Genomic DNA, 27,020 nt, shown 5'->3' with positions numbered 1-27,020 from the left:
TTTTTTTTGTCTTCAAAAAAGGACTTTTTTTTTTTTTTTTTTTTCATCAATCATGGTCACAGAGTAGCCTTGTCTGGTGTTGATGTTCTGTGAAATTTCCCCCCTCTAACTTACCAAGCTCATTTCTACCTCTGCACTTACTCTGTCCTTTGCCAATTAGTCTCTTTCCCATTTGGCTCCCATCATGGTGAGTCCTTCTTAGTCACCATCACATCCTTCCACTATTTTTCCTTCTTTGGAGCCCTAATCAATATCTAAAAAGAATGTTGCTCATTTGTTTGTTTATTGCCACTGCCTCACTGGAATTTAGCTTCATAAAGGGATGGCGGTTTTTTCTATCATGTGTTCCCCGCTGTAACTCCAGCCTCTAGAAACCAGCCTCAGAGCCGAGGGCTCAAATATATACTGACTGACCGACTGACTGAGTGAATGTCACTGGGCTCATTTCTTCGAATACAGCCATAAACAATTAGTATTTGCCTTTCTCTGTTTGCTTGCTTTTAACGGAGAGTAGGGCACTCAACAAAAACAAGTGAAGCTGGGAGTCAAGAAAATGAATGTCTTTTATTCAGCGTGCCCAACGTCTCTGTAAGTCGGGATGTGTTACGACTCCAGTACCTGAGACTTCTATGTCTCTGAATTATCCTCTTTCCTGAAAATACTGTTAGATCCTTAACCTTACGTTTCACTCTATTTTTTAGTAAAGGATTATGCCCGGACTTTACATCTGTAACCGTTATTTCAGCCAGCCACAGCCTTGCGGAAGAAACCCAACCCGCTTGCGCAAGCGCCCAGTAGCAGATAACGCGGCGCACAGGGATTTACAGTGCGCATGAGCAATTAGAAGCAGCAACGCGAGAAGTGTTGCGCAGGCGCGTTTGGCAGACTCGCTAGGTGGGCGCTCTCGGAGGCGGCGACCTAGGCCTTTGGGGAACCAGAGAAGTCGTATTCCTTTAAACCGTGAGTTTCCGACGGTTTGCTCCATGGCGCGGGATTGTGAGGGATTAGAAACGAATTCTGGGTCGTGACTTCGGTCTTTTAGCAGTGCAGTTACCCCCCCACACCCCACCCCCACTTCGGATCCCCCTGACCTGCGGCGGGAAAGTCGTGCGCCTGCGCACTAAGCATCCCGTTCGGTCTGGAGTCTGAGGGAAGAAGGTCCTTCCCCGCGGAGCTCGCAATCCGCGCTCGCCGAGGGATCCCATTCATTCTCTTCCTCCGCCCGGCGCTCGTGAGCCGTGTCGTATCAGTTCTCCACCAACTTGCGTGGGGCCTTGGACAAGCCTCCTGGCGCTCCCTTTCAGCAATCAAACGATCTCCTCCTCCGACCCTCTTCCTCAGGTCGAACCGCTCTCCCCACTAAGGCCTCTCCCCCCGCATTCGCTGCCTCTGCAGTTCCCACCGCCTCCCTTGCCCCTGACGGCGGCTGCCGGGGAGACTCCTCTGTTAGGCACATTTCCCTTCGGCCCCCTGCCGGTGTTTCTGGGAGGTGAAAGTGGAGCCCATGGAATCCTTAGAAATGGCTCACGGTTTTCCTTCCTTTGGGGATTTGGACATACGGTGCGTTTTTAATTGTTTGCCCCTTTGGGGACAGTAGCATTTTTTAGTGCTTAGTTCACTGAGTGATTTAAACTTCTCATCTTCTCCAGTATGCCGAGTTTCACAGCTGCTTTGCTCCCCCTGTGGACATGACCCCTTAGCTGGCGTTTTGCGCCGCAGTCGCTTTGCGATGGAGGCTTCTTTAGGGATTCAGATGCAGGAGCCAACGGCTTTTTCTCGTGGCCGGTTTCTGGCGGATGGCTCATTAAAACATGAGCAGAATTTTAAACTACCAGGTATGTGTTCATTGCCAAAGATGTACAGGCAACAATTCTGGAATTTCGATTATTTAAAAACAAACAACAAAAAACACGTCCTGAATCTTAAAGTGAGTTGTATGTTTATATAGGAGCATTTTATGAATCAGTGAAGCTTCATAAGATCTATATTTAGGATTGGATTGCATTTTAGAAGGAGGATTGTAGTCCAACCATGTCATTTTACAGATGAAGTTGCTACAGTCTAATATTAGTCGTTGTCTAAGAACACAAAGTTTGTTGATACCCAAACTAGAATTTCTCTTCTAGACCTGTGTTCTTATTTCTAATCACCATATTGCATTAAGCTTGAATTTAGAAATCGGCATTGGAGGGACTTTAACTTACATATTCAAAGGCAGAATTAGTTGACAAAAGTAAATGAAATGTTTGTAGCAGTAATGAAGGACTGTATCTCAGTGTACATCATGAAGTGTTGCTTCACCCTTACCCAGACCTTGAAATGAGGAGAGGGTCAAACAATGCCTAATCTTGTACACTGTAACATGCACCTTCATTCCTGCAGTGTGCCTGGGACATAGCAGGCATTTAATAAATATTGGTTAAATAGGAGTTCCAATTGACTGTTTTCTTTTCTCTTTTCTTTTCTTAAAATGTAGCTAAATGTTATTTTCTCTTTGTCTTAAATATATTTAGTGCTTTTTCAAAAATATTAATTTTGACCTTTCGTCCATGATATATACTTATACACTACAAAATAGACTTTAACTCGACCCCAGAAAAATATGACATCTCATACTTTTGCTTTCTGACTAAGGGTAAACTCATCTTTATGTTAAAATGAGTACCATTCCTGATGTCCCTATTTGATGAAAGCCACTATTATTCCAGTTAAAGTTTCTATGCTTAAAACTTTAGAGTTATCTTTGACTTGTGCTTTGTATTTGCTCCCCTCATCCAGTCACCCAATTTTATCTTACTTCTTTTTAGTATGTATAGTGTTGCCTCTTCCCATTCCCATTTTCACCACATTAATTCATTCCCTTACACTTTGCTCCTGAATTACAACGAAGTTTCTTACTTAAACTGCCTGCTTTCACTTCTTTTTTCATCCTCCAGTTCATTTTGTACACTGCCACTAGAATAATCTTAAAATGCCACTTTCATCCAGTTTCATGGGTGCTTTCCTTCTTGCCTTCCATATTTCTTGCAATTACCTGTTTTTCATGGTTCACCTTTCCCTATGTCATCAGACACATAATACAATAACAGTCATTATATTATTATTATTCTTGTATTGTTTAGCACTCTGTGTATTCTGTCTCTTCAGTTATACTATAAGGTCCTTGAAGGCAGTATCTTGTATAGTTCCTGATGTACATTGTGCATTAGGCAGAGTGTATGAATGAATGAATCTGACTTGGATCTAGCATACGTTCAGGTAAAAACTACTATTCTAATACTCTTCTGAAAACCTGCTAGGAAATGAAGAGTGGTGTGAATTTTATTCCAAATTTCCAAAGTTTGGTGGCTTTTATATGTAACAGAACATTGAGCATTATAAACAGTTACCTTTGATAATTTATAAAACATGCTGAAATTTTATTCATATGGTTCTTTTTTATTTGACCCTTAATAAAAGCTAAGATTATACCAAAAACATAACTTGAATAAGGAGTAAAGCTGATGAAGTCCAGGCACATAACTGTCTCATGATCTAATATGATTTACTCTCCTTTGATGTAATAACTTTTGAATGGTGGGATTTTTATATATCTTTGTATTCCCAGGGCCTAACAGTCTTCAGCACATAGTAGGTGCCTGAAAATATTAGGTTGAATGATTAGATATCATTCATCCAAAGGATATAAAGTAAAATTTTTAGTACAATGCCTGCATAGTATGACCCTTTGTTTGGGGAATATTTGTCAGCTTTTTATAACTATTTTTCTGATAAAAATTATACATGCTTATTGAAGAAAATACAGAAAGTCAAAGTAAGAAAATATCCCACTGTACAGATATTGCTACTGTTGACATTTTGTTGTATTTCTTTGGTCTTCCTGTGCATACAGAGATACATTTTTTAAAAAACTGAATTAGGATCACAGCCAACTTATTTCTGATCTCCATTTTTAACTTAGCAATATATATCTTGAACATTTCTTAATGTAACTAAATACTCTGCGCTTGGACTGCCTAATGTTCCACTGCATGGTATCGTATAATTTATTTAATTGCCTTTTCTTATTGAACCTTTAGATTGTTTTCCATTTTTTCCTATTAAGAAAAATGCTGGTGAACAAAGTACCTGGCAAAGTATTAGCTCAAATGTTTATTCCTTCATTCTTTCAGCAGGCTTTTTTTTTTTTTAAGTATCTACCATATGCCAAGTTTAGTAAGTGATAAAGATCTTTTCAGTGAAAGAATGAAGTATAAACTGTATATATACTGAATGTCTCCTCCATACTGTTGAACTGTACTGGAAGGCTTGCTTTCATTGTGTTATATGGATGCTCTTAGCCTACGATTCTAAAGTGGGTTATAGGTAACGTCCTGGTTTGCCTGAGACAGATCCAGTTTATTCCTGTTGTCACAGTGTAATTATTAGTGCCCCCTTTCACTCTGAAGACTCTCCCAGTTTGGGCTAAATTATATGATCTCCCTAGTTATAGGAAGCATTATTTTAGGCAATACATGAAGCCCCAGAATAAGCATGACATATATTCCTGGAGGTCAGTTTTACTCCATGGTAAGTAATTGAGTTATAGGAAGCATTATTTTAGGCAATACATGAAGCCCCAGAATAAGCATGACATATATTCCTGGAGGTCAGTTTTACTCCATGGTAAGTAATTGAAAACATTTCATTTGTATGATGAATGTTTCTTAAATGTCTATGTCTGTTATGTGCAGGCACCTTTCTAGGTGCTAGGTGCTAGGAATAAATCCGTTTGTAAAACAGACAAAAATCAGTGCCCTCAATCTAGTGGATAGAGATAGAAAATGAATAAATAGTATGTTCAAAAGTGATTAGTGCTGTGAAGAAAATGTAGAGGGGAAGGGGAGATAGGAGGTATTGGGAGAGGAGATTGTGATTTTAGTAAGTGTAATTGGTTGGAGAAGGCTTCAGTGTGGTAACATTTGAACTAGGACTTGAAGGTAGTGAAGGAGTGAGCTGTGCGTGTATCTGGGGAAGAGCATTCCAGACAGAGGAATCAGCAAGTACGAAGGCCCTAAGCTGGGAGTGTGCCTAGCATTTAGAAATAGCTAGGAGGTCATGTGAGTGGAAGTGGGAGAGTGATGGGAGTGAAGTCGAAGAGAGGGGTGAGGAAAGGAGGTAGTTCTTTGGCTTTTATGTGGAACAAGATGAGGGTGAAAGCAGGGAATATAGTTAAGGATGCTGTTGCTGTAGCCAACTTGGATATATTATGTAGCAGAAAAAAAATTCGCTTAAAATTTCAAAACAGAAGCGTAGACCTTCATAATATTTAATGAAGACCTAAATAATATTTTAGTTTGTGGACTTTTTTCAGGGTCTTTCCCCAGTCCTCAAAGTATATATTCATTGGTCTCTGCCTTTAGTAGTATTTTCTAGCTTTTGATACGAGTACTCTCTTTCACTGTCTACTCTCATCTCCCAATTCATAATCTGGGGATTTTTCATTCACTTTGGTTGTCAGGAAATTTTTCTGTTGTTCAGAAACATCAAAGTTGTTCTGCAGTGACAGGAAACCTTAATATAGACATAGTTTGAGTTTTGTAGAGATATGTAAGTGCATAGTAAGTGAGTGGTGGTGTGGAAGCACATTGAGCTTGCATAGTCATTCACATGGCCTTGCATTACAGTATTTTCTTACTACTTATATTTTCTTCCTGCTTATTTCTAACAGTTAACCAGCATCTCTACTACTAACTGCCAGCTCATGTTTATGCAAAGGGAAGTTCCAAAATGTGGAACTCGTAGGAAAAGCATAGAATATTATAGTTGGAAGGTAAAGTTCATCTAATCCAGTTCCTTTGTTTTAAGGGTTAAAAACATGAACAGTAATGTGGTTTAATTACAGGAGTTGAATGAATCCAGACTCTTTAGATTCCAGGCTTTTTTCTGTATCAGCACTGTCCATTAGAACTTTATGCACTAACAGAAATGTTTGTATGTTGTCACATATGGCTAATGTGACTGAGGAAGTTGATTTTTAATTTTATTTAATTTTAATTTAAATAGCCACATGAAACTATATCATCCTACTACAAAGTTTTTGGTGTAATTAATCATGTATATACAACAAAGCATGCACACAAACACTTCAATACATTTAGTAATAAAAAGACCACAAATGGTTCTTAAAATATTTTGTCATACCTAAACACCATTAATTGTAAGATACACCATTATTTTATGTACTGCTCAGAAATACTGCCAGTTATACTGTGACAGTGCTTTAACACCTAGAATTTTTTTTTATAGTTATTGGAAGAGTTCTTTTAGATGTAATTAGACAAATAATTGTATATCTCTGGGACATACATGAAATGGAAAATAAACATTTCAGATCTGTCCCTTCTGAATCACTTTTTATACTCAGACTTGTTAATATCCTATTTTTTTCCCCTCACAATATTGTTCTCATACATTAGTTTTTGTTTTTTTGGCTGCATTGGGTCTTCATTGCAGTGCGCAGGCTTCTCACGGTGGTGGCTTCTCTTGTTGCGGGGCACAGGCTGTAGACGCGTGGGCTTCAGTAGTTGCAGCATGCGGGCTCAGTAGTTGTGGATCACGGGCTCTAGAGCGAGGCTTAGTAGTTGTGGACCACGGGCTTAGCTGCTCCGCGGCATGTGGGATCTTCCCGGACCAGGGCTTGAACCCATGTCCCCTGCATTGGCAGGCAGATTCTTAACCACTGCACCACCAGGGAAGTCCCTGTTCTCAAACATTAGTGATGCAGAATTTCTTTGAAGAATTCATTTTTTAAAAAAGCCATTGTTAATGAGTTCTTAAGAACAACCCAGTTATGTGGAGCTGGCCTACATTTGATTTCTACTTCACCACCTCTACTATTCCTCCCTACAGCCATTTTGGCTCTTAAGGATTAAATGTGAATGCTCCTCTGTGATTTCTTGAATTTTCTTCAGGTCATTGACACCTGTTGTATAAGTTTTGATGCTGACCAGCAACAGTTGTAAGTTGCATCCCAATTTCAGAGTCGTTAAAATTGTGTCTTAGAATCAAAGAAATGTAATAACAAATTGAATATATCATTGTAGTGCCTTTTCATGATGCCTTTCCTATGACACTGGAATTTGAAGCTGGTTGGACTTGACACTCATTAGGAATGATTGTAATTGACTGTGGCAACTATTACTGCTAGAAAGCCAGCTTTTCCCCCAGGCCTTGGTTTTGTTTTCGAGAGAGAAGTAGTGTGGTAGCTGATGGTGAAGTGATTGCTTTTGTCTTTGGCTTCACTCTCTTGTAACTTGTAAACTTTTGCTTTTTTTTTTTTCCTACAGCTGTCTCTGAACAACCATGATGATAGTAAGAATTCATTCATTCAACAAACATGCCAGGCAGTTTTCTAAGAGCCGAGTGCATTGTGGTGAATTATACAGACAGGGAGCCTGTACTGATGGAGCTTATATTCTAGTGGGAGGAGGCAGAGAGCAAACAAGTAAATAAACAGGATAATTTTATAGTGAATAAGAACTCCAAAGACAATAAACAGGGTAATGTGGATAATGGGAGGAGCGCTAATTTAACTAGCGATGTCAGAGGAAACTGTGACAATTGAGCCAGCCATACGAAGGGAAGAGGATTTCAAGCAGAGGGAATAGTAAGAGCAAAAGCCCTAAAGAAATAATGTTAATAATAGTAACCACAGCAATAAGAATCACCAGTATAATTTAATATTTACAATGTGTCGGGCATTGTGTTAGAAGCTGCTCTTGTGTTGTGTATATTATTTCATTTAATCCTCACAGTATTTCAGCGGCATGGGTACTGTTATGCCCCCTTTTCTATAGATGGGGAAATTAAGGCTCACAGAGGATAAGCTGTATGCTCTAGAAAGGTCATACCTGCTGGGTAATAGTGGAGCCAGCGTTTTGATTTAGGCCTGTCATCTCCAAAACTGGTTCACAGGATTACTGTTACATTGCCTGTTATATTGAAATCCATGAAGCTTCTCCAGTTCATCTGCAAGGTAGATGGGAAGGTGAGGGTAATTTAAGTAAGTTCTTCCCATTACCTTAGATGGAGTGATGTAGTGGAAAGGCTACTGGATTAGGTCTTCTTGGCCTCTTATTTAATCTCCACCTCTTAGTATTCTTAGTATTCTTCACCTCAGATTTATCCTCCACTTGTCATCTTCCTGCTTAAAAACTTTAAATGACCTTCCTTTGCATCCTCTGCCTTTCCTTCCTCAGCCACATTGAATTTTATTATCTCTCCTACTCTCCCCTCCCTCCACAATAACCCATGCCTTTTTCCTTTTCCATGTCTTTGCATACATAGTAGTTCCTTCCTAAAATGCCTTCTTGCACTTTCTCTACTTGGTGAATGCTTCAAAACACAGGTTAACAGTCACCTGAAGCCACCTGGCACCTTCAGGAGTGTTCATTCCCCTCCCCACTTCTACCTAGTAATATGTGCATTCCTCTAATATTACAGTTAAAATCTTGTATTAAAAGTGAGCTTTTAACATCTGTCTCTTCTACTAGGCTAAGCTCCTAGAGAACAGGGGCTTCCACCACCTTTGTTCATTTGTATTTTTAATATGCCAATTGCTGGGCACTTTTAAAAACACAGTGTTTGTTAAATGAGTGAGTCTATAAACTTACCAGCAGTACCTCTGTGAAATTGGATAAGTGATTTAATTTCCCTGAATATGGATTCCTTCTCTGAAAGATCAGGATAATTATTTCTGTTCTCCCAATATCACAGTGCTGTTATGTAGATCTGAAAAGATAATATGTGTGAAGGTGCTTTGAAAATGCCTTAAAACTGTTGCATGATGCAGAATGTTATTATAACTTTAAAAGTAGCTGATGCTTGGCCTAGATATTGTAATAAAATTTGAGGACTCTTAAGTATGTAGTTCTTTTTTGTATCCAGTAGTTTACCACATTTTGTATTATTGCCTCTCTGAATTTTAACCATGTAGGTTTTTGTAAAGAGCTTATATTTATTTAAAAGTAATGATTTTTCTGCTGTCAAGATATAGGATACTATTGGTAATTGGGACAATTTTTAAAGAATATATTTTTTAACATTCTTGAGACCTTTAGTAGACCTTCTTTCTAGAGTATACTGTGAATATTCAATATGTAAAACTTTTCCAAGCCTGTAAGATTTTGTATCTTTGGGGGAAAGAAACAGTTTTCAAGAAGATTGCATTGTGTCCTTGTCATGCCATCTAGTGATCGCAGCACAAATTGTTTAGTTATTTTTTAAATTTAGCCTCTTCATTGTGTTGTACTCTATGCAGTGACAATGTATCTATATGTTAGTATGTAATTTCAGAGTAGCAGCAATTGGGTGTGAGTGATTCAGTTACTTTGCAGTTTTGTCTGTTCAGGAGGTGTGTGAGTTAGAGCAACTTGATGGGGTTTTAGTCTTATCATGAGTTTAAGGTTTATTATAGATACTTTTATTTGTAATGTAATTACTTATGTTTTAGAAATTATTTTATTGAGATTTTTCAACCTAAGTAATTAATTGTACCTAAATTCTTTTTTCCCTGATAGGTGTTAAGAAAGATATTCAGAAGCTTTACGAAGCTGTACCACAGCTTGGTAATGTGTTTAAGATTAAGGACAAAATTGGAGAAGGTAATCTGGGGATATACTTCATTATCTTTATAAGCTTTTTTTTCCTCCTGTTTTCCTTTATATAATCTTGATTTTCATTATTATTTCTTATTGGAAAAATACCCCTTTTAAAAATACTAAGACCATGGTTATATTACTAATTATCAGCTTTTCTTTTTTCCTTGGAAAGAATCTAAGAATAAATAAATATTTACAGTAAAATGAACAGTCCTATTTTAACCTTTATAATTTTATACTATGAAAAGTATTGCTGGGGGCTTCCCTGGTGGTGCAGTGGTTGAGAATCTGCCTGCCAATGCAAGGGACACAGGTTTGAGCCCCGGTCTGGGAAGATCCCACATGCCGCGGAGCAACTAGGCACGTGAGCCACAACTACTGAGCCTGCGCATCTGGAGCCTGTGCTCCGCAACAGGAGAGGCCGCGACAGTGAGAGGCCCGCGCACTGCGATGAAGAGTGGCCCCCGCTCGCCACAACTAGAGAAAGCCCTCACACAGAAACGAAGACCCAACACAGCCAAAAATTAATTAATTAATTAATTAATTAATTAAAAATAAAAAGGCAGATGCTTGCTTTAAAAAAAGTATTGCTATATTAATAATATATTATTAAAGATAATTATTAAAAATAAAAAGTTTAAGATTTAAGTGGGGGGATTTGATCATGGAAAGCTGAATCTTTTTTCTCTTTCTCCATTGCGTTTAGGTAGAATTGTATGTTGAACAATGGCAATTTTTCATGGCAAAATGATGAAAATAAAGTGGTACAATATTTATAGGATAGTCAGTATTTACGTAAATACCATTGAGAGACTAGCAATCATATTGATTGAATGAAGGGTGAATTTGGCAGACAAATGTGAAGGGATTGAGAAGATAACAGATAATAGAACTTTTTAGTGACTATACTCAGAAATAGTAAATAAAAACTTAACAGTAAAAAAAAACAACAACAAAACTTCCGTTTATTCATTGCTTGCTTTTCACAAAGGAAAGTATGAGATGAGAAAAGGCTGAGTCAGCGAGGGCAGAGAGATTAGAAGATGAGATGATTTGGGATGTAAGAAGCAAATCTTTATATTATTTTTTACCTTTTTTTGAACACTGACTTAGTGTTCAAAAACTTTGTTCTGGAAAACTGATGTCCTCATAACAAATAGCGAACTATTCCTGGAGAGGGGGAGGAGTGGAGTGTGTTCTAAGGCTAATAAGTTTGAAAACTATAGCATGTATAGCTCCCTTTTCGTTATTTATGATGTACTTCAGTACATTAAAGTTCTAGAAATAATCTATCAATCTGCTTTAACTCAGTATTTCTCAGATTTAACTGACCACCAAATCTTATATTTTTTTCTCTTTAGTTTCATGGTGAATTTAAAAGTTTAAAAAAACTTTTTAAAATAAAAAATGTAGTTTTTTTTGCCCCCTAAGACTGTTATCATTTCTACTTCTAACAGAACTGAATCCAACTCTTAAGAAAGTAATTTACAATGATAAATTGTAGAAAGATACTTGGTAGATTGGGTCATACCGTGGAAATATTTTATGCTAACTCAGTTAAACAGATTTACTATATAGCTTTGCTGAATTAATATACCCCCTAAAGATGTGAGGACAGTTAAGAATATTAAAAATTGAAAATAAGTTGTATTTACAAATGTGCTTGCTTTTTGTATTCAGTGTCATTAAAATATTGATGACAGATTGTGATAATTTTATGGATTCCAAACAGTTTTTAAGAATTATTTTAGCATTGTCTCATAAACATTTTTAAAAACCAAATATTGAAAAATCTAATAAATTGTTTTACAGGCACTTTCAGCTCTGTGTATTTGGCCACAACACAGTTAAAAGTGGGACCTGAAGAGAAAATTGCTCTGAAACACCTAATTCCAACAAGTCATCCTGTAAGAATTGCAGCTGAGCTTCAGTGCCTAACAGTGGCTGGGTAGGCAATTTAAAGATATTTTTAATTGAACTGCTGTATATAATTTTTAAGATTTTTAAGCAGATATCTAATAGGGATGGTGAGATTGTGGATTAAACATATTCTTCAGTCAGGTGTTTGCAGTTTGCTAGCACTTTTCCACTAATCTTGGAATGGCTAGTTAAGTTTATATTAATTTTTAAAGTGGATTTCTCCTGAGGCTCAGCTTGACTTCCTGTTCTCTTACCACTTCTTTTTCTAATCTTCCTGCCAAATCATAAACCTTGGCTTCCATGGTGTAGATATTTTTAAAAATGTGGGGAACTCATATTTCACATCTCCCCAGATATTGACAGCCTCATCTCATATTTTATTTTGAACAACAGAATCCTCTGGCATGTCTTTCTGTTTGGTTTCTCTCTGCTAGGTCATTCCTGTCAACATAGAGACGTGATGTAGTATCTCTTATCCTCCCTGTACCGCCGTCCCCCTTCCAGCTACTCCATTATTTCTTTGCTTCCCTTCATGGCCAGACTTCTCAAAAATTACCTGCACAGACTGTTTTCACTTCCACACCCGCCTTTTGCCACACACACACAGTGAGGCTGCTCTCCTCTATGCTAAGTGGAAACTACTTTAGGGGCAACCATGACTTTGTTTTGCCGGTTCCTTTTTCTGTTCACATGAACTCCTGGCAGTGTTTAACATAATTGATTTGAACCATTGTCTTTTGACTTCTGTACTACCATATACTCCTTGATTTCTTCCTGCTTTATTTGGCCTTTCATTTTCAGTATGCTTTGCCAGTTCTTCCTCTTCCACCTGACCCCTAAGTGTTGGAGTTCCTCAGTGCTTGATCCTGGACTTTCTTTCTCTAGACTTCTTTAGATGGTGTCATGTATTCCACGTGGCTTTAAATATATAGTAATGATTCCCATAAGTGTATATCTAACCTCAGACCTCTTAACTGCAGATTTGTGTGTATCCACCTGACGATTTGATATTTCCATTTGGGTACCTAATAAACATCTCAAACCTAATATGCGAAAAACGAAATTTTAATTCACCTTCATCTGCCCCAAAAATTACCTGTGGCAACAATCTGCCTTCATCTATCCATCTCAGCAAATGGTACCACAGTCTACCTAGTTACTCAAGGCAGAAACCTAGTAATCACACTCAATTTCTCCATTTCTCTCCTAGTCCACTCCATCACCATGTCCTGGCAATTCTGCCTCCAAAATATATCTAAAATCTCATCCATATCTTTGTCTTCTCAACTGCTGTCTCAGTCCAAGTCTAGATTACTATAGTAGCCTGCTTCTTCTCTTCCCCTCCTAATCCCATAGTCACAAAACAGCCAGAGTGATCCTTAAAATATAAAAATATGTATGTATGTAATATAAATTGGATACTATTACTTCCACTACTTAACAATTCTTCAGTGGTTTCCCAATGTTCTTTGAAAAAAAAATCCAACTTTATCCCATGCCAGTCTTTCCACCTCCTTCACTGTGCTCTATTTTCTTTAGCGTCTCAAATTTGTGTCAAGAGCTTTCTCACTTCAGGGCCACTACCCATACTTCTTCCCTATCCAGGAAGACCCCTCCCAGTCCTTGCATGCTAACTCCTCATCTTTCTGCTCTGAGCAAGAATGGTACCACTTCAAAGAGGTCTTCTCTGAATTAGATTCTATTTTTTATTGTCACAGCACCTTTTGATATCTTTCAAAACCCTTACCATAATTTGTCATTATTTGTTACCTGGTTTATTATCCATATTGCCCACTATTTAGGAAAGTCCATGAGGGCAGAAATCATGTTAATTTTAATTCACCTTCTCATCCTTAATGTCTAACATAGTGTCTGTCAAGTAACAGTGCCCACTAAATATCTATTGAATGAATAAACACGCCTATTAATTTGTTTTACCCCTCAGAAGACAAGAGGATAAGATGGCTTCTGTAAGGCATGATTACATAATACCTTCTAGTCCCCTGAATAAGATTATTCCTTTTTCCACACTTTAAATAACTCCCTCTACCACTTTTTCTTTCCTTGTTGTTCAAAAATGTGCATGCTAAAAAAAGTCTACCTGATCTTGCTTCCTTTCTAGCTCCCACACTGGTTTTTATTCTTTGACAGATATTTCAGGAAAATTGTCTTTATGTTCTGTTTCCATTGTATACTATTTTCCCTCCTTAAATCCTGTTTGGCCTCTTCCTTTCCACTTAAACTGCTTTCTGAAAATTAGTTAATTTCTTTTTGCCAGTTAATTCCTCTTTGCCAGACTGAAAGCCTTCCTTCAGTCCTTATTCTAATTGACCTCCTTGTTGATCACCCCTTCCTTGAAAACTCCTCACTTGCGGATGTCCCTATCTGGGCTTTCTGCTCCTTCCTTATTTTGCCCTCCAACGTGAGACTTTTCCAAGGCTCAGTTTTCTCTTCTCTAATAGTTTCACAGCTTTAGGTATCATTTATCTATAATATTGTCACTGACTTACACTTGACTTCTCACTTAAGATATAGTCTTGTATCTAGATATCTCTATCAGAATGATGAGGTTTTGGTTTTTGATGCTTCTTTTCCTGTTTTCTCTACATATTTTGTTGGTATCCATGTTGTTTTAGTTACTCAGTCTCAAAACTCTGAAAATCCAGTTTACCCTATTTTCCTCACCTTTCTCTGAGGTAGTATAGTATAGTGGTTAAGAGTCTAGGTCTGGAGCACACTGCCTGGATTCAGATTCTGGCTCCATGACCTACTAGTTGAGTTACCTTGGGGAAGTTCCTTAACCTGTCTGTCCCTCAGTTTCCTTATATGTTAAAAAAAGGGGGGGGGGGTAGGACATAATGGCACCATCCTTATAGGGTTGTTGTGAAAATTAAGTGAATTTGTTGATAGGTGTGAAGAGCTTGGCATGTAGTGAATGTTCAATAAATATTAGCTATTATTAATTTTTACTTGATTTATTTATTACTGTTACCATCTTATCTGCTACTAAGTCTTGTTAATTCATTTTTATTATTCATCTTTTCCTTCCCATTCTGTCACCTCCTCAATTAAAATTATCTCATTTTGAATTATAACCTCATAACTGGTACTGTTTGTTTAAAAAAAAACCCTTCATCTTGCATAAGTCAGTTAAATGAGTAATCTCTCCTGTATGGTGATGGTTTTAAGTTAGTTTTCTGGCATTATTTATGCATTGCTAAAACTGCATTTTTTAAAAAACTGCATAAAGTTTCAGTTCATTTGACCTTTCTTCTCAAGTTCATTGTGCATTTTTCCACTAGGGGGCAAGACAATGTCATGGGAGTTAAATACTGCTTTAGGAAAAATGATCATGTGGTTATTGCTATGCCATATCTGGAACATGAGTCCTTTTTGGTAGGTTTTAATATTTCTTGAATTTTTATTAGCTAAATATTTCATTAAAACAATCTTATAACCTTATTCATAACTTTATTTTAGGACATTTTGAATTCTCTTTCTTTTCAAGAAGTACGGGAATATATGTTTAATCTGTTCAAAGCTTTGAAACGCATTCATCAGTTTGGTATTGTTCACCGTGATGTTAAGCCCAGCAATTTTTTATATAATAGGCGCTTGAGAAAGTAAGTATGGGAAGTTACCAGCAAATACTTAATACTTGACTGAATCTGTGCTGTGGGTCCACCTCTTAGATGCAGAGCATCCTGTAACAGCCACACACATCTTTTTCTGTTTCAGATTTTCACTGTGGTTGAGGAAGGGAAATACACTCAAGGAGAAAAAAAAATTGTATTAGTAAAACAGTGTACGTCATGAGGTGTACCATGGCTCAGTGGAAAGAGCTAAAAGACTTAGAAAGGGTCTAGTTTTTTGTTTGTTTAACCTTATACATTTATCTCTGGGCTTCATTTTTCTTTTCTAGTAAATGAGGGGATTGGACCACATGATAGCCAATTTCATGTCTCAACACTAAAGTTTTGTTTTTTGACTATTTTTTATGCTGATTATATACATAGAGGCATTGTAAGCTGAAAACTTAAAAACTGCTGTTTATATAATGGCTCATATTGAGTATAATAAAGATAATAGAACCATAACTTCTTTTCTTGGGCTTTTGTATTCCTGACTTTTAATTTTTTCTTTAATCAGATTTTTAAACCATGATTTTAATTTATTTTTCTTTTAAACTTGTTTAATTAAAAATTATCTGCTATGGTGCCATCTCTGCCACCATCAGAGGACAAAGGATTGTGTTTACATCCTGCATTCCTTGTTGTCTTGTCTGCACAAGCCATGGGAAGAAGGGGAGAAAAGATGTTTTCTTGTGTGGGATACATCTTTCCTTAATTTTCAGTAGTTAGCTATTAAATCCTTACCTTGTCTGTAAAACTTACTTTTCTTTTTTCAAGAATGTTATAAATCCTTAATTTATCCCCCAAAGAATACAGTTTCTGGGTGAATATGGTTTGAGCATATTATGATATTAACTAAGCTTTGTTACAGAGAAGTAAAAGTGCTTATTTTTGTTTCATAGGTATGCCTTGGTAGACTTTGGTTTGGCCCAAGGAACCCACGATACGAAAATAGAGCTTCTCAAATTTGTCCAGTCTGAAGCTCAGCAGGAAAGCTGTTCACAAAATAAATCCTATGTAATCACCGGAAACAAAATTTCATTGAGCGGCCCAGCAGCACCTAAGGAGCTGGATCAGCAGCCTACCACAAAAACTGCTGTTAAAAGGCCCTACACAAGTGCACAGATTCAGATTAAACAAGGAAAAGATGGAAAGGTTCTACCTCTTTTATTTCTTAAGTACTAATACGGTTTTAGAAATGTACTCCATTCAACATGGGGAGTTATAATTCTAGGATAACGCAACAAAAGAACAATGTTGTTTACACGTGTTATATATTCAATTGATTAGATTTCACTAAGATTTACAATGGATTGTTTTATGATTTCAAAACTGAAAATTTTGCTTGGTAGATTTATAATGTCTTTATCATTATAATTGCATTATATAACAAAAACGGAAAGTAATTTTCCCTGCATGTTATAAAGTTCATATTAATTACCCTTTTTAAAAGAAAGCATTAGTTATAGGGGAAAAATTCTGAAGTGTCTATCTCCATTTTAGCTGCACAGCAAAATGTAACATCCATGCAGGTGGTTTTAGAATTTTTTAGTTATATATATTTGTGGACTATGATAACATTGTATGGGGGTTAAGAGTTCTGTCTAGACTGTTTTCTCCTTTCACAGAAGTGTTTTGATGCCTGAGAATGACTTGGATGCAGCTGTTTTTGTTTTATGTCACTTAACTCTTTCAAAACTATGGCAGAGTACAGCTGGCAGAAAGTGTTACAGATATAATCCTTATTTTCCTTGTTTTTGTTGGTATTGTAGGAGGGATCTGTAGGCCTTTCTGTCCAGCGCTCTGTTTTTGGAGAAAGAAATTTCAATATACACAGCTCCATTTCACATGAGAGCCCTGCAGTGAAAGTAAGTAATGTAGCTTAATAGTGCAATCATCAGTCAGTCGTACACTGGAGAGAATTTGGGGAATGGCTAGCTTTTATTAGTAGTAAGTTTTTAAGAGTTTTGCTTTAGCAGAAGGTATTACTGCTTTGAGCATCTAGTCAATGCTTTCATTTTCTCCAGTTCTGAACTTTTCTTTTGGAATTTTTTGTCATTTTTGATTAGCTGACTATTGTTGCTCTTTCTCTAAAGGAACATTTAGAACGTTAAGGCCTTTTCTCTCATTGGCTGGAACGTGAGCTCCCAACAACTAACACATTTCTGACACACAGTTGATAGCGTAAAGATGTTTGTAAAATTTACAAAATTATCACCAATGTTAAGTGGTTTTTAATTGACTTATAATATCCTGTAGGAGCTAGATAGCATGAGGAACAAATTAAAACTGATTTTAGCCAATGTAATTGTGCAGTTTACAGTTCTGAAATGGAGTTAGACACTAGAATGTAATTGTTTTGTAACATTTCAGGAAAAGTTCTAATAAAGTGTAATTCAAATATTCACCAAACTAGGAATGGTTAGTAAATTTTTAATATGTTTATTCAACATAGTAACGTAAAAAGACCATAAATATTTTGATAGACAAGTGTTTATTTACAATCCAACAGCACATTCAGCAGTTTCGAAAGTTATGCTTCCCCTATTGCTTTTTGCTCTACTAGCATCTCAAAGGCATCATGTTAAATGCCATGAAAATAGAGAATATGACTTTTCTTTTACAGCTTATGAAGCAGTCAAAGACTGTGGATTTACTGTCTAGAAAATTAGCAACAAAAAAGAAGGCTATTTCTACAAAAGTTACGAATAGTAGTGTGATGAGGAAAACTGCCAGTTCTTGCCCAGCTAGCCTGACCTGTGACTGTTATGCAACAGATAAAGTTTGCAGTATTTGCCTTTCAAGGTAATGTGTTTTGATGGTGCTATAAAATCACCAGCATGCTGCCAGACAAGATGAGAAATTGCATTGATTTTGGTGGACAGTTGATTTGAGTGAGTGAAAGGGAACAATGCAGTTCTGTGAACTGCATAGGCACTAATGCAGATTGGTACCTTGAAGAGCAAATGACAAGTATTGTCATATTTGTTCCCTTCACATGCAAATGCTCTTTGGAAAACACATTTACTTTTACATGCAAATAATTTTGGTAGGGGTAGGGATAGCTCTTATGAAACTTCAGAATTGTATGTTTTACTTGCTGATTTAATCTTGTTTTCTTTCTTTCTTCTTGCCTGTGTAGAATAACCTGAACCAAATACTAGAACTCTTCTCTCACTCCCACCTCCAACTCTTCGCCACATAAATTTTTTCTTCCCTTCAAGACTTTTATAAGCTTTCATGAGCCTTTCCTGATTAACTCAAGTATATAAGTGAACAAGTATCTCAGAAATTAATCACTCCAAACAGAAATAAATTTTTATACCTCAGAGTTCCCATTGTATTCTATTTTTCTGTTATGTTCTTACCATATACTACCTCTTTCTATGCCTGGAAGTTACCTTAAAACCCTTCTGGAATAAGGCCTGGGAACTGGTGTCGGGGGAGAGACCTATAGAAACAAAATCCAGGATTTTCATCACACTGGATTATCATTTGCTTTGTAATAGCTTTTATTTATATAGATATCAAGGTAGAATTTACTGTGAACTAAATTGATAAATGTTATTTTTTGGTCTTAAATAATTAAACTTTACATAACTAGAAAAATCTTATTTCATCATCATAAGGCGGCAACAGGTTGCACCTAGGGCAGGTACACCAGGATTCAGAGCACCAGAGGTCTTGACAAAGTGCCCCAACCAAACTACAGGTATGTTGCACTAGAAATACAGAACCCAGTTAAATTGGTTGCCGTGGGTGTATTTTATTTTATGATTTTTGTCTACTTATGATTAAATTTGAGCTCTGCTGCTTTTAACTAATTTATATAAGTGGTTCTAGCAGTGTGGCATTCCCATTTTTGAGACAGTGCTATTTATGAAAGCTCCTAATCCTAGTGTTTCCTTTTTTTTTTTTTTTACCCGATAGATTGCATTTTGCTTATCTGTTTACAAGATGATTTCACCAGGAATAATTTTAACATCACCTTTGTGGGGGAAAAAATTGTGTTTAGTAGTATTTGCTAACTTAGCAACATTTTATGTTTGTCTAATACCTGAAAATTCTTCTGTGATACACATATGATTGTGTGTTTGATTAAAATTTTTTATTATTGTGAAAACAATATAATAGCATTAAAGAGATTTTTGAAAAAGAAAAGTCTATAGCCTGAAAGAGTTGTCATGGAACATCTTATTGAATAGATGAACCCTGCTGTTCACTTGGATTATGGACCTTACAGAAATGTATTCATTTGTTCTGTGTTTATTCTGTGCTTGCTAATGATATAAAAAATGAATGAAACTCTGCTTACACTCTGGTCAGGACATACTCGCAAATATAAAATAACCTGTTAAGTATGGTTATAAAACGTTATACAGAGTATTTTAGGGGTATCTAACCTTATCTGAAGGGATTATGGAAGGAAGTTCATGGAAGATAGAACGTCTGAAAAGAGAATGTAAATTGGAGTGAGGGGTTTGCATGAGCAGAGGAACTCAAGAAATAGCATGGTCATACAGGAATCAGTAAGAGTTTAGTGTTGCTGGAATGTATGATGAAAGTCAAGGAGTGGTGAGAAATAAACCTGGAAAAAGGTAGACGGTCTCAGATCACAGTTGTTATATGGCTTGGACTGTACCCTGTGGGTTTTGGAAAGTTATTCAAGGGAAAGGGATGGTAATAATTGTATTCTAGATGGGTCATTCTGGCAGGTATGCAGAGAGGACCAGGTCCAGGTGAGAGATGATGAAAACCTGAACGAGGGCAGTAATAATACAAATGAACAGAAAAGTGAAGAATTGGGGACTTCCCTGGTGGTCCAGTGGTTAAGACTTCACCTTCCAGTGCAGGGTGTGCAGGTTCAATCCCTGGTCGGGGAGCTAGGATCCCGCATGCCTCATGGCCAAAGAAACAGAACATAGAACAGAAGCAATAGTGTAACAAATTCAATAAAAACTTTAAAAATGGTCCACATCAAAAAAATCTTTGAAAAGAAGAGCAAAGAATTGGAAAGGCAGAGCTTCATGGATAATTGGATGTGGGATTTGGGTATGAAGTGGTGGGGAAAAGGCATCCAAGATGTTTATCAGACTCCTAGATTGGGAGATTTGAATGGGTACCAGTAACCAAGGGGAGAATAAAGACGTAACTGGTGTACAGGGAAAGATAAAGATGATTGGGGGCATAATTGGCTTGAGATACATGTGGAGCATCCAGATAGAGATGTCCAACAGAATAAAAGTAAGTGAAGCACAGGGAAGTCTGGACTGGAAATACTGTTGACTGTCATGATTACTATATAAAAGGTAGCTGAAGCTGTGAAGTGTATGGGCCAATAAGGGAGAGTATATAGGGTAGAAGTTGGAACTCTGGGTAACCTCAGCCCTTAAGGCTTAGAGGAAACATTGAAGGAGCAGGCAGAGGTACAAAGGGAACCAAGAAAGGCAGATGATGCAGTGGCCAAGGGAGTAGAGCCAATAACTTGATGATACTGGGAGTTCAGCCATTAGGAGAGAAGATGTCCCTAAACATTTTTCTTTTGGCCACACGGCATGTGGGATCTTAGGCACGTGGGATCTTAGTTCCCCTACCAGGGATCAATCCCATGTCCCCTGCAGTAGATGTGCAGAGTCTTAACCACTGGACAGCCAGGGAAGTCCCCCTAAACATTTTTTTAAAAAATGAGTTTATTCTCATGAGGCTGAGCTGGTCTTAATCATAACTGCCAGAATTCTAGAGATTGATAGTTTCTACAGCAAAAGTTAGGGTTAACATCTTGCTGAAGATGAGCTTCTAACGTTTAATGCTTTTCACTAAAGTGAAACACTTTCATTACTATGGTGTGTAACTCTTGGGGTACATCCAGATTTTTTCCTACGTAGCTACTTTGGATTTATTTTGATGTTATAAAATGTGCATTTACTTAGTGATGAGATATCCTTTTAAACTTAGCAACTTTCATGTTGCTCAAGAAAGAAAATATTGTATTTTGCATTAAGGATGTTAAACCAGGGATTCTTAACCCTGAAATCATTAAAAGCACCTGAGGAACTTTAAAAAAAAACTGATGCCTGAGCCCTACTCCAGACCAATTAAATCAGAACCTCTGAGGGGATTGGCCGGGGCATCAAAATTTTTTTAAGGCTCTTAAGAGGATTTGAATATACAGTAAAGGTTGAGAACTACTGATGTAGGAGTAAAATTAAAGTTTGTTTTCTGTTACAGCAATTGACATGTGGTCTGCAGGTGTCATATTCCTTTCTTTGCTTAGTGGACGATATCCATTTTATAAAGCAAGTGATGATTTAACCGCTTTGGCTCAAATTATGACAATTCGTGGATCCAAGGAAACTATCCAGGCTGCTAAAACTTTTGGTAAGCAGTTTTATATTATAGAACAAAACAAATACCTTTGATTTATCTCCTACAAATCACTTAATAAATTATTATGAAATTCTCTTTACAAATAAACATATAATGTTCTCTGGTGTTAGATACAAAGTTTCTCAATTGCTTGAAAATTAATTGCATTGTGTAAGAAAATAATTTATCACTTCTCTTCTCTACATGTAATCAGTTTATCTTATCAAGCGCAGAGTACTACACTTTTCCAATATTTAAAGTTCAACTTTATAATCTTAAACAAAAGAATAAGGAATAAAATCTTAACTCCCTGTAGTTATGGTTTGACTTTATTGCATAAATATTTTTCATAATATGTTTTAATTTGTTTATTGTATATTTATTAAGCATCAGGTGCTCTTGGGCCTGCCTTAAATACTCTTAGTCTGTATTAACAAGTAAATAGTTAATTATAATACAGTGTAGTAAGGACTGCAGTAGGGGACATAATAGGATGTATGTTGTTGTCAGGTTCCTTAGGGTTAGAGTAGTAGAGAAGCGAAATGAACAGAATACCTTTACTGATGGAGTAATATTATAAGCATTTATTGGATGTGGGAAGTCATCTTAGCTACACAAGTTCCTGTACTTCAAGTCTGGGATATGCAGTGTACCTCATAGGGCACCTGAGAATTATCTCAGCCTTGCTCTTGCCAACAACTTGAACTCAGATGGCCACCTTGTATTTATTCTCCATGCACAATTATAGTTAATACTTTCCAAAGTGGGTGGGTGTAATTGAGTCAGCATGCTGCCCCAAAATATGGAACACTCCTTTGGGACAAAATTTCAGTCAGCCCACCTCAAAAGTAGCTGGGCTGCCTGTTGCCCAGCCCCAGAATCTGTGGGTCTTAATCAGGGGTGCATATCAGAATTGAGGAACTTCAAGAAATACATATGCCTGTCTCACCCCACCTATTCCTGGAAAATATGATTCAGAAAAATATGATACCTAGAAAGCGTTGAGACTTGTTAGTTTGAAAAAACAAGTGATTTTGACCAAGAACTATTTCTGAGTAAGAACTACTGCAAAAATGATTGTCCCTCACTTGGGCACCGGTACCGTGGTGTGATCCACCAGGAAGGCTTAGTGGCGGTTGTGGTTCTGCAGCACAGTCAGTCTACGACTTGCACCTTTCTTGAAACTATAATAAGAAAATTTTATCTGAGGGTGATAGGGTGAGATATTACATATACACATGGGAAATGGAACCATGAAGCAAAGCCTTGGAAATTGTATTCTTACATGAGAATGTTTATTTTCAACTGATGGGGAAAACTATCATCTGCTATTGAATAACTTCATAAGAAGTTTATGAACATGAAATTTATCAAACCCTAAACATTTTGTTGAAGAACTCAAATCTCCCCCATTTGTAATAGTAAATGATGACCAAAAATGCAAGTGCAACATCTAACAAAAAAACATCGTAGAGCAAGCATCATGATAGCATAGCAGGCAAGGGCTCTTAGAGATTTATCATTGTAATGCTTGCTCTCATATTTTAAAAAATGCTATAGAGCACTTGTCTTAGTTTCATTAGTATGACTTCTTTAGTTACAGCTGACCCTTGAAAAACATGGGTTTGAACTGCTTGGATCCACTTATTTGCAGCTATTTTTCAGTAAGTACTACAGAACTGCAGATACGGAGGACAAACTATAAATTTATATGTAGATTTTTGACTGCGTGGGGTCAGCCCTCCTGACTCCCTCGATGTTCAAGGGTCAGCTGTATTGCAGTCAAATCTTACTATAACTTTGGGCTGAATACAAAAGGATTCAGAACTTCAACAGCGATGACCTTGTCCCCCTTTATGACCCAAAGAGACTTACCAGAACAGCAGGAGCACTTCTCTACTTCTCTTGTGTTGTGTGTAACCTTCCCCTCTGTCCTCAACCCCTAGACCTGGCCCCATTGTAGACTGTCATTAAGTACTCGTCGAATTAAATAAATTCAGAAGAAAAACCTTGAGCTATTCTCCTCTGGCTATAATTTTTTAGAGAGAAGAGGAATAATGAAATAGATTTAAAAGTAAAACAGGATTAACATGCTATACCCCCACAAACTTAGTTTTGGGTAGTTTATTTCCTTTGTCCCCTCACTGCTTCCCCCCACCACCTTTTTTCCCACCACCTTAGTCCACCTATCCAGCAGAGATGAGTGTATGTAAAAGTAACTTTTTATCATCCAGAGATAGATTGTTTTGTTAACAATCCACATGCCCCAGAAAGGAATCTAAGTGCTGTGCAAACTCATTGTTTAGAGCCATTTCTATTTAATAAGGAAATACGGCAAAAGTAACAGACTATTGCCTATTTGTGTGCCTAGCTTATTTTTGCCCGTGTCTAATAATTTTGTTGGGGAATTGTTTCAGACATTTATATTTTTTAAAACGAAGATCTGGTTGGTTTATTAACTGATTTAAAAACACTTATTGAGACCGTATGTGTACTAGGTTAGATAGACTATTATTGAGTCTCTTCTCATAGAGCTTAAATTCTAATGGGGGAGAAAAAATAAACAAATACATACTGTCAGACAGACGGGTGGTATTGCGAAAAATAAAAGGGTAAAGGGAGTGAAGAAGGCTTAGCTATTTTGAATAGGTTGGTTAAGGACTGCATCTGTAATAAGGATGTGATATTTGAACAAAGACGTGAGAAGCAGAATAATACCTTTTTGTCTAGTCCAACAGGCATTAATTGAGAACCTAGTATGTACCTAGTATGGATGTCTAGGTTTTGGGGGTTCAAAGATAAATAAGATAGTCCCTATCTTCAGAGAGCTCATAGTCTAGCAGGTGAGACAGACATATATTTTATCAGTTACAATACAGAATAGCAAAAGTAATAATAGAAACCTTCACAGGATATAACAGAAGCTTAGGATGATCAACTCTGTGAGTGTCAGGCATCTTAGAGGTAATGCTTGAACTGAGTGGTGCCCTAAGTGGGAGTATTCTGGGCACGGAGTTGGGGGGGAGGTGCAGGGCATCCTAATCAAAGACAGGAACCATGTAGTTAGAGGCATGTAGAAGCTTGGAAGGGGGAGAGGGAATGAGAGCTGCTGCTGATTAAAGATTACAGAAGAATATAATGAAGCTGGAGACTTTGACAGAGTCAAGTGAGTCCTTTACTTATTAAGTCACTGCTTTCTACTTACTACCTTTCACTTTATGATTTGACCTTCAGCTATGTAAGGTAAAACACAACTTAAATATAGCACGTGATGTTCTATCTCATATTCAGTGTAAATATATCCAAAAAGCATGCAGTTGGACTTGCATGTTTCTCGTGGGAGAGACTTCTCATATATTCAAATAATATAAAATATGTATATTTTTTCTCTTTTAGGCAAATCAATATTGTGTAGCAAAGAAGTTCCAGCACAAGACTTGAGAAAACTCTGTGAGAAGCTCAGAGGTGTAAATTCTAACACTCCTAAATTAACAAGTGATATACAAGAGCTCACTTCTCAAGACCCAGCTTTTTCAGAGAAGATGGACCATAAAGGTGCTCACCTCATACAAACACCTAAAGCACAACACTCAGGGAATTCATTGTGTAAAGGGGACAGTAATGGCTGTGGGGGTAATCTTGATGAGTCTCCTACCAATCTAGAAGGCTGGGATGAGGTACCTGATGCAGCTTACGACCTGCTTGATAAACTCCTAGATCTAAATCCGGCTTCAAGAATAACAGCAGAAGAAGCTTTGTTGCATCCATTTTTCAAAGATATGAGCTTATGATTATTGTTCTTTAAAGTTTGCTGTTGTGTATTGTGAGGTGAGGTGAAAAAGAGTTATTTGTAATAGCCATAAATTCTTGATTGGAGACCCGGGCAGGGTGAATAATTTGTTTAAAAATCTCCTGGCAGATTCTAAAATATGGATTAAGATTACTTAAAATGACTAGGATAGTTCTTAGACTAACAAAATGATCTTTGAGTTTGATCTACCCGAGTAGGATCAGATCTTTCATTTCCCTAATTACTTGTCACTGCCATATGCAGAAATAAGAGCAGTTTTAGCCTAGTACATAGGGGTTCAAGGTACGAGTCTTAAAATTAAAGGTTGTGACAGGGATTAAATGAGTCAAAAGACTTAGTTTACTGGTTTCTTCAAACTCTCTGTACTTTTGGAAAACTCCACCTGGTGCTGGTACTCTAACCATTCTGTAGGTAAAGAAGATAATTTCCTTTTTAGAGGCATATATTATACCTTTTATGAACACTAAAACAATGAGAAAATATTGGGGGGGTATTACTTGAAATTGAATTTAATTTATTCATTTTTTTAAAGTATTTTGTGAAAGCATTTTTTGTGTGAATTGCCATGTTTTTCTTAATGGTTTCTCTTGATTTTTCTGCCTTCTCTAGCCCCACCTAACACATTCTCCTTGGAAATTTTATGATACTTTCCACAAAGTTTCTGGGTGCTTTGTTAAATATTGCCTGTGTTCACAGTTGAGAAATTAAAATAATGTGTTCACTGGTTGATAAAGGGAAGCTGCAGGACTAAGGTAGATATTGATAGTCCAAAATGCTTTTCTTTTTCTCTGAACATGTATGGTTTTTTCATACCATCTTAGATATGATTAGGTAGCTGCTAAAAGGAAAAGTGAACACAGAATTGAGAATATTATTGGAGATTTTTCCTCTGCCTAGAGCCATTCTATATCCTGTTTTGACCAAGTTGGTCCTGCTCAGAGAAGGATGCTTACTAGTGTCTTGGGGTAGGTTGGGAAGAGTTCTAATGAAGTAGGCAATGTAGAAAAGGAACTAAGATAGAGGTTTATATATTACAACATTTCAAAATGATATATATATCAATGACAGCATATCAAATTTACTATGGGAAATAAGTCTGCGAGTGTGGGCCTGCTGAGAAGTTTCCCACTTAGTAGTCATAGAGGTATAATACAGCTAAGGAAGATACAACATTCTTTTTGTTGTTTTGAGCACTGAAGTTAGTATGTCTTATCTATACTCCGTTTGGCAAGTATTATATATATATATTTACCATTACCATTGATCTGCTGTCTTCTCATGCTGTAATCTTTTTTTAAAAAAACTTGAATGTTCTTGAATTTGTATGTTTAATAAAGTCATCCTTTTATATTTTTTATGTCAATGTCAGACTACTCATTTGAAAAATGCCCTTTTTTAAAAAAGTATTGACCACTAGGATTATTTTCCTTCTGAGACTGATGAATTCTCTCTGTTCGGCAAATAGTTGGTAGTAGATTAACAAACATTGACCTGACTCAAGTAATATATGAAAGATAGATGTATTTCTTTCTAGAAATGTGGCTCACAATCAAGTTAACATATTCTCAGAAAATTAACAGGAAGAAAAATTTACCAAAAGTGCAAGTAAGGAGACATTCTCTAAGAAAGTTTAATATTCAGGGCTGTGTT

General features: G+C 36.8%; 1 protein-coding gene across 4 annotated transcripts; it reads left to right on the top strand.

Moving 5' to 3' along the window:
- The first annotated feature begins 829 nt into the window (after positions 1-829).
- Positions 830-26,733, top strand: CDC7 (cell division cycle 7). Of its 4 annotated transcripts, none has more exons than XM_019920101.3 (12): positions 830-960; positions 1,650-1,835; positions 9,561-9,644; positions 11,454-11,589; positions 14,864-14,957; positions 15,042-15,184; positions 16,096-16,348; positions 16,966-17,061; positions 17,820-17,998; positions 18,823-18,905; positions 21,422-21,571; positions 24,956-26,733. In XM_019920101.3, the coding sequence occupies exons 2-12, from the start codon at positions 1,730-1,732 to the stop codon at positions 25,348-25,350; spliced, it is 1,719 nt and encodes a 572-aa protein (XP_019775660.1). In that variant the 5' UTR covers positions 830-960; positions 1,650-1,729; the 3' UTR covers positions 25,351-26,733. The 4 variants fall into 4 exon arrangements, with proteins under 4 accessions (XP_019775660.1, XP_033719520.1, XP_073667328.1 ...); XM_073811227.1 differs by lacking the exon at positions 830-960 and adding an exon at positions 1,323-1,341; XM_073811231.1 differs by lacking the exon at positions 830-960 and adding an exon at positions 1,542-1,560.
- Positions 26,734-27,020: the final 287 nt, after the last annotated feature.

The sequence above is a fragment of the Tursiops truncatus genome, chromosome 1 (assembly GCF_011762595.2).
Source record: "Tursiops truncatus isolate mTurTru1 chromosome 1, mTurTru1.mat.Y, whole genome shotgun sequence".
NCBI classification, from domain to species: Eukaryota; Metazoa; Chordata; class Mammalia; order Artiodactyla; family Delphinidae; genus Tursiops; species Tursiops truncatus.
Note: the sequence above shows the minus strand (reverse complement) of the source record. Positions and strands in the feature narration are given on the sequence as shown.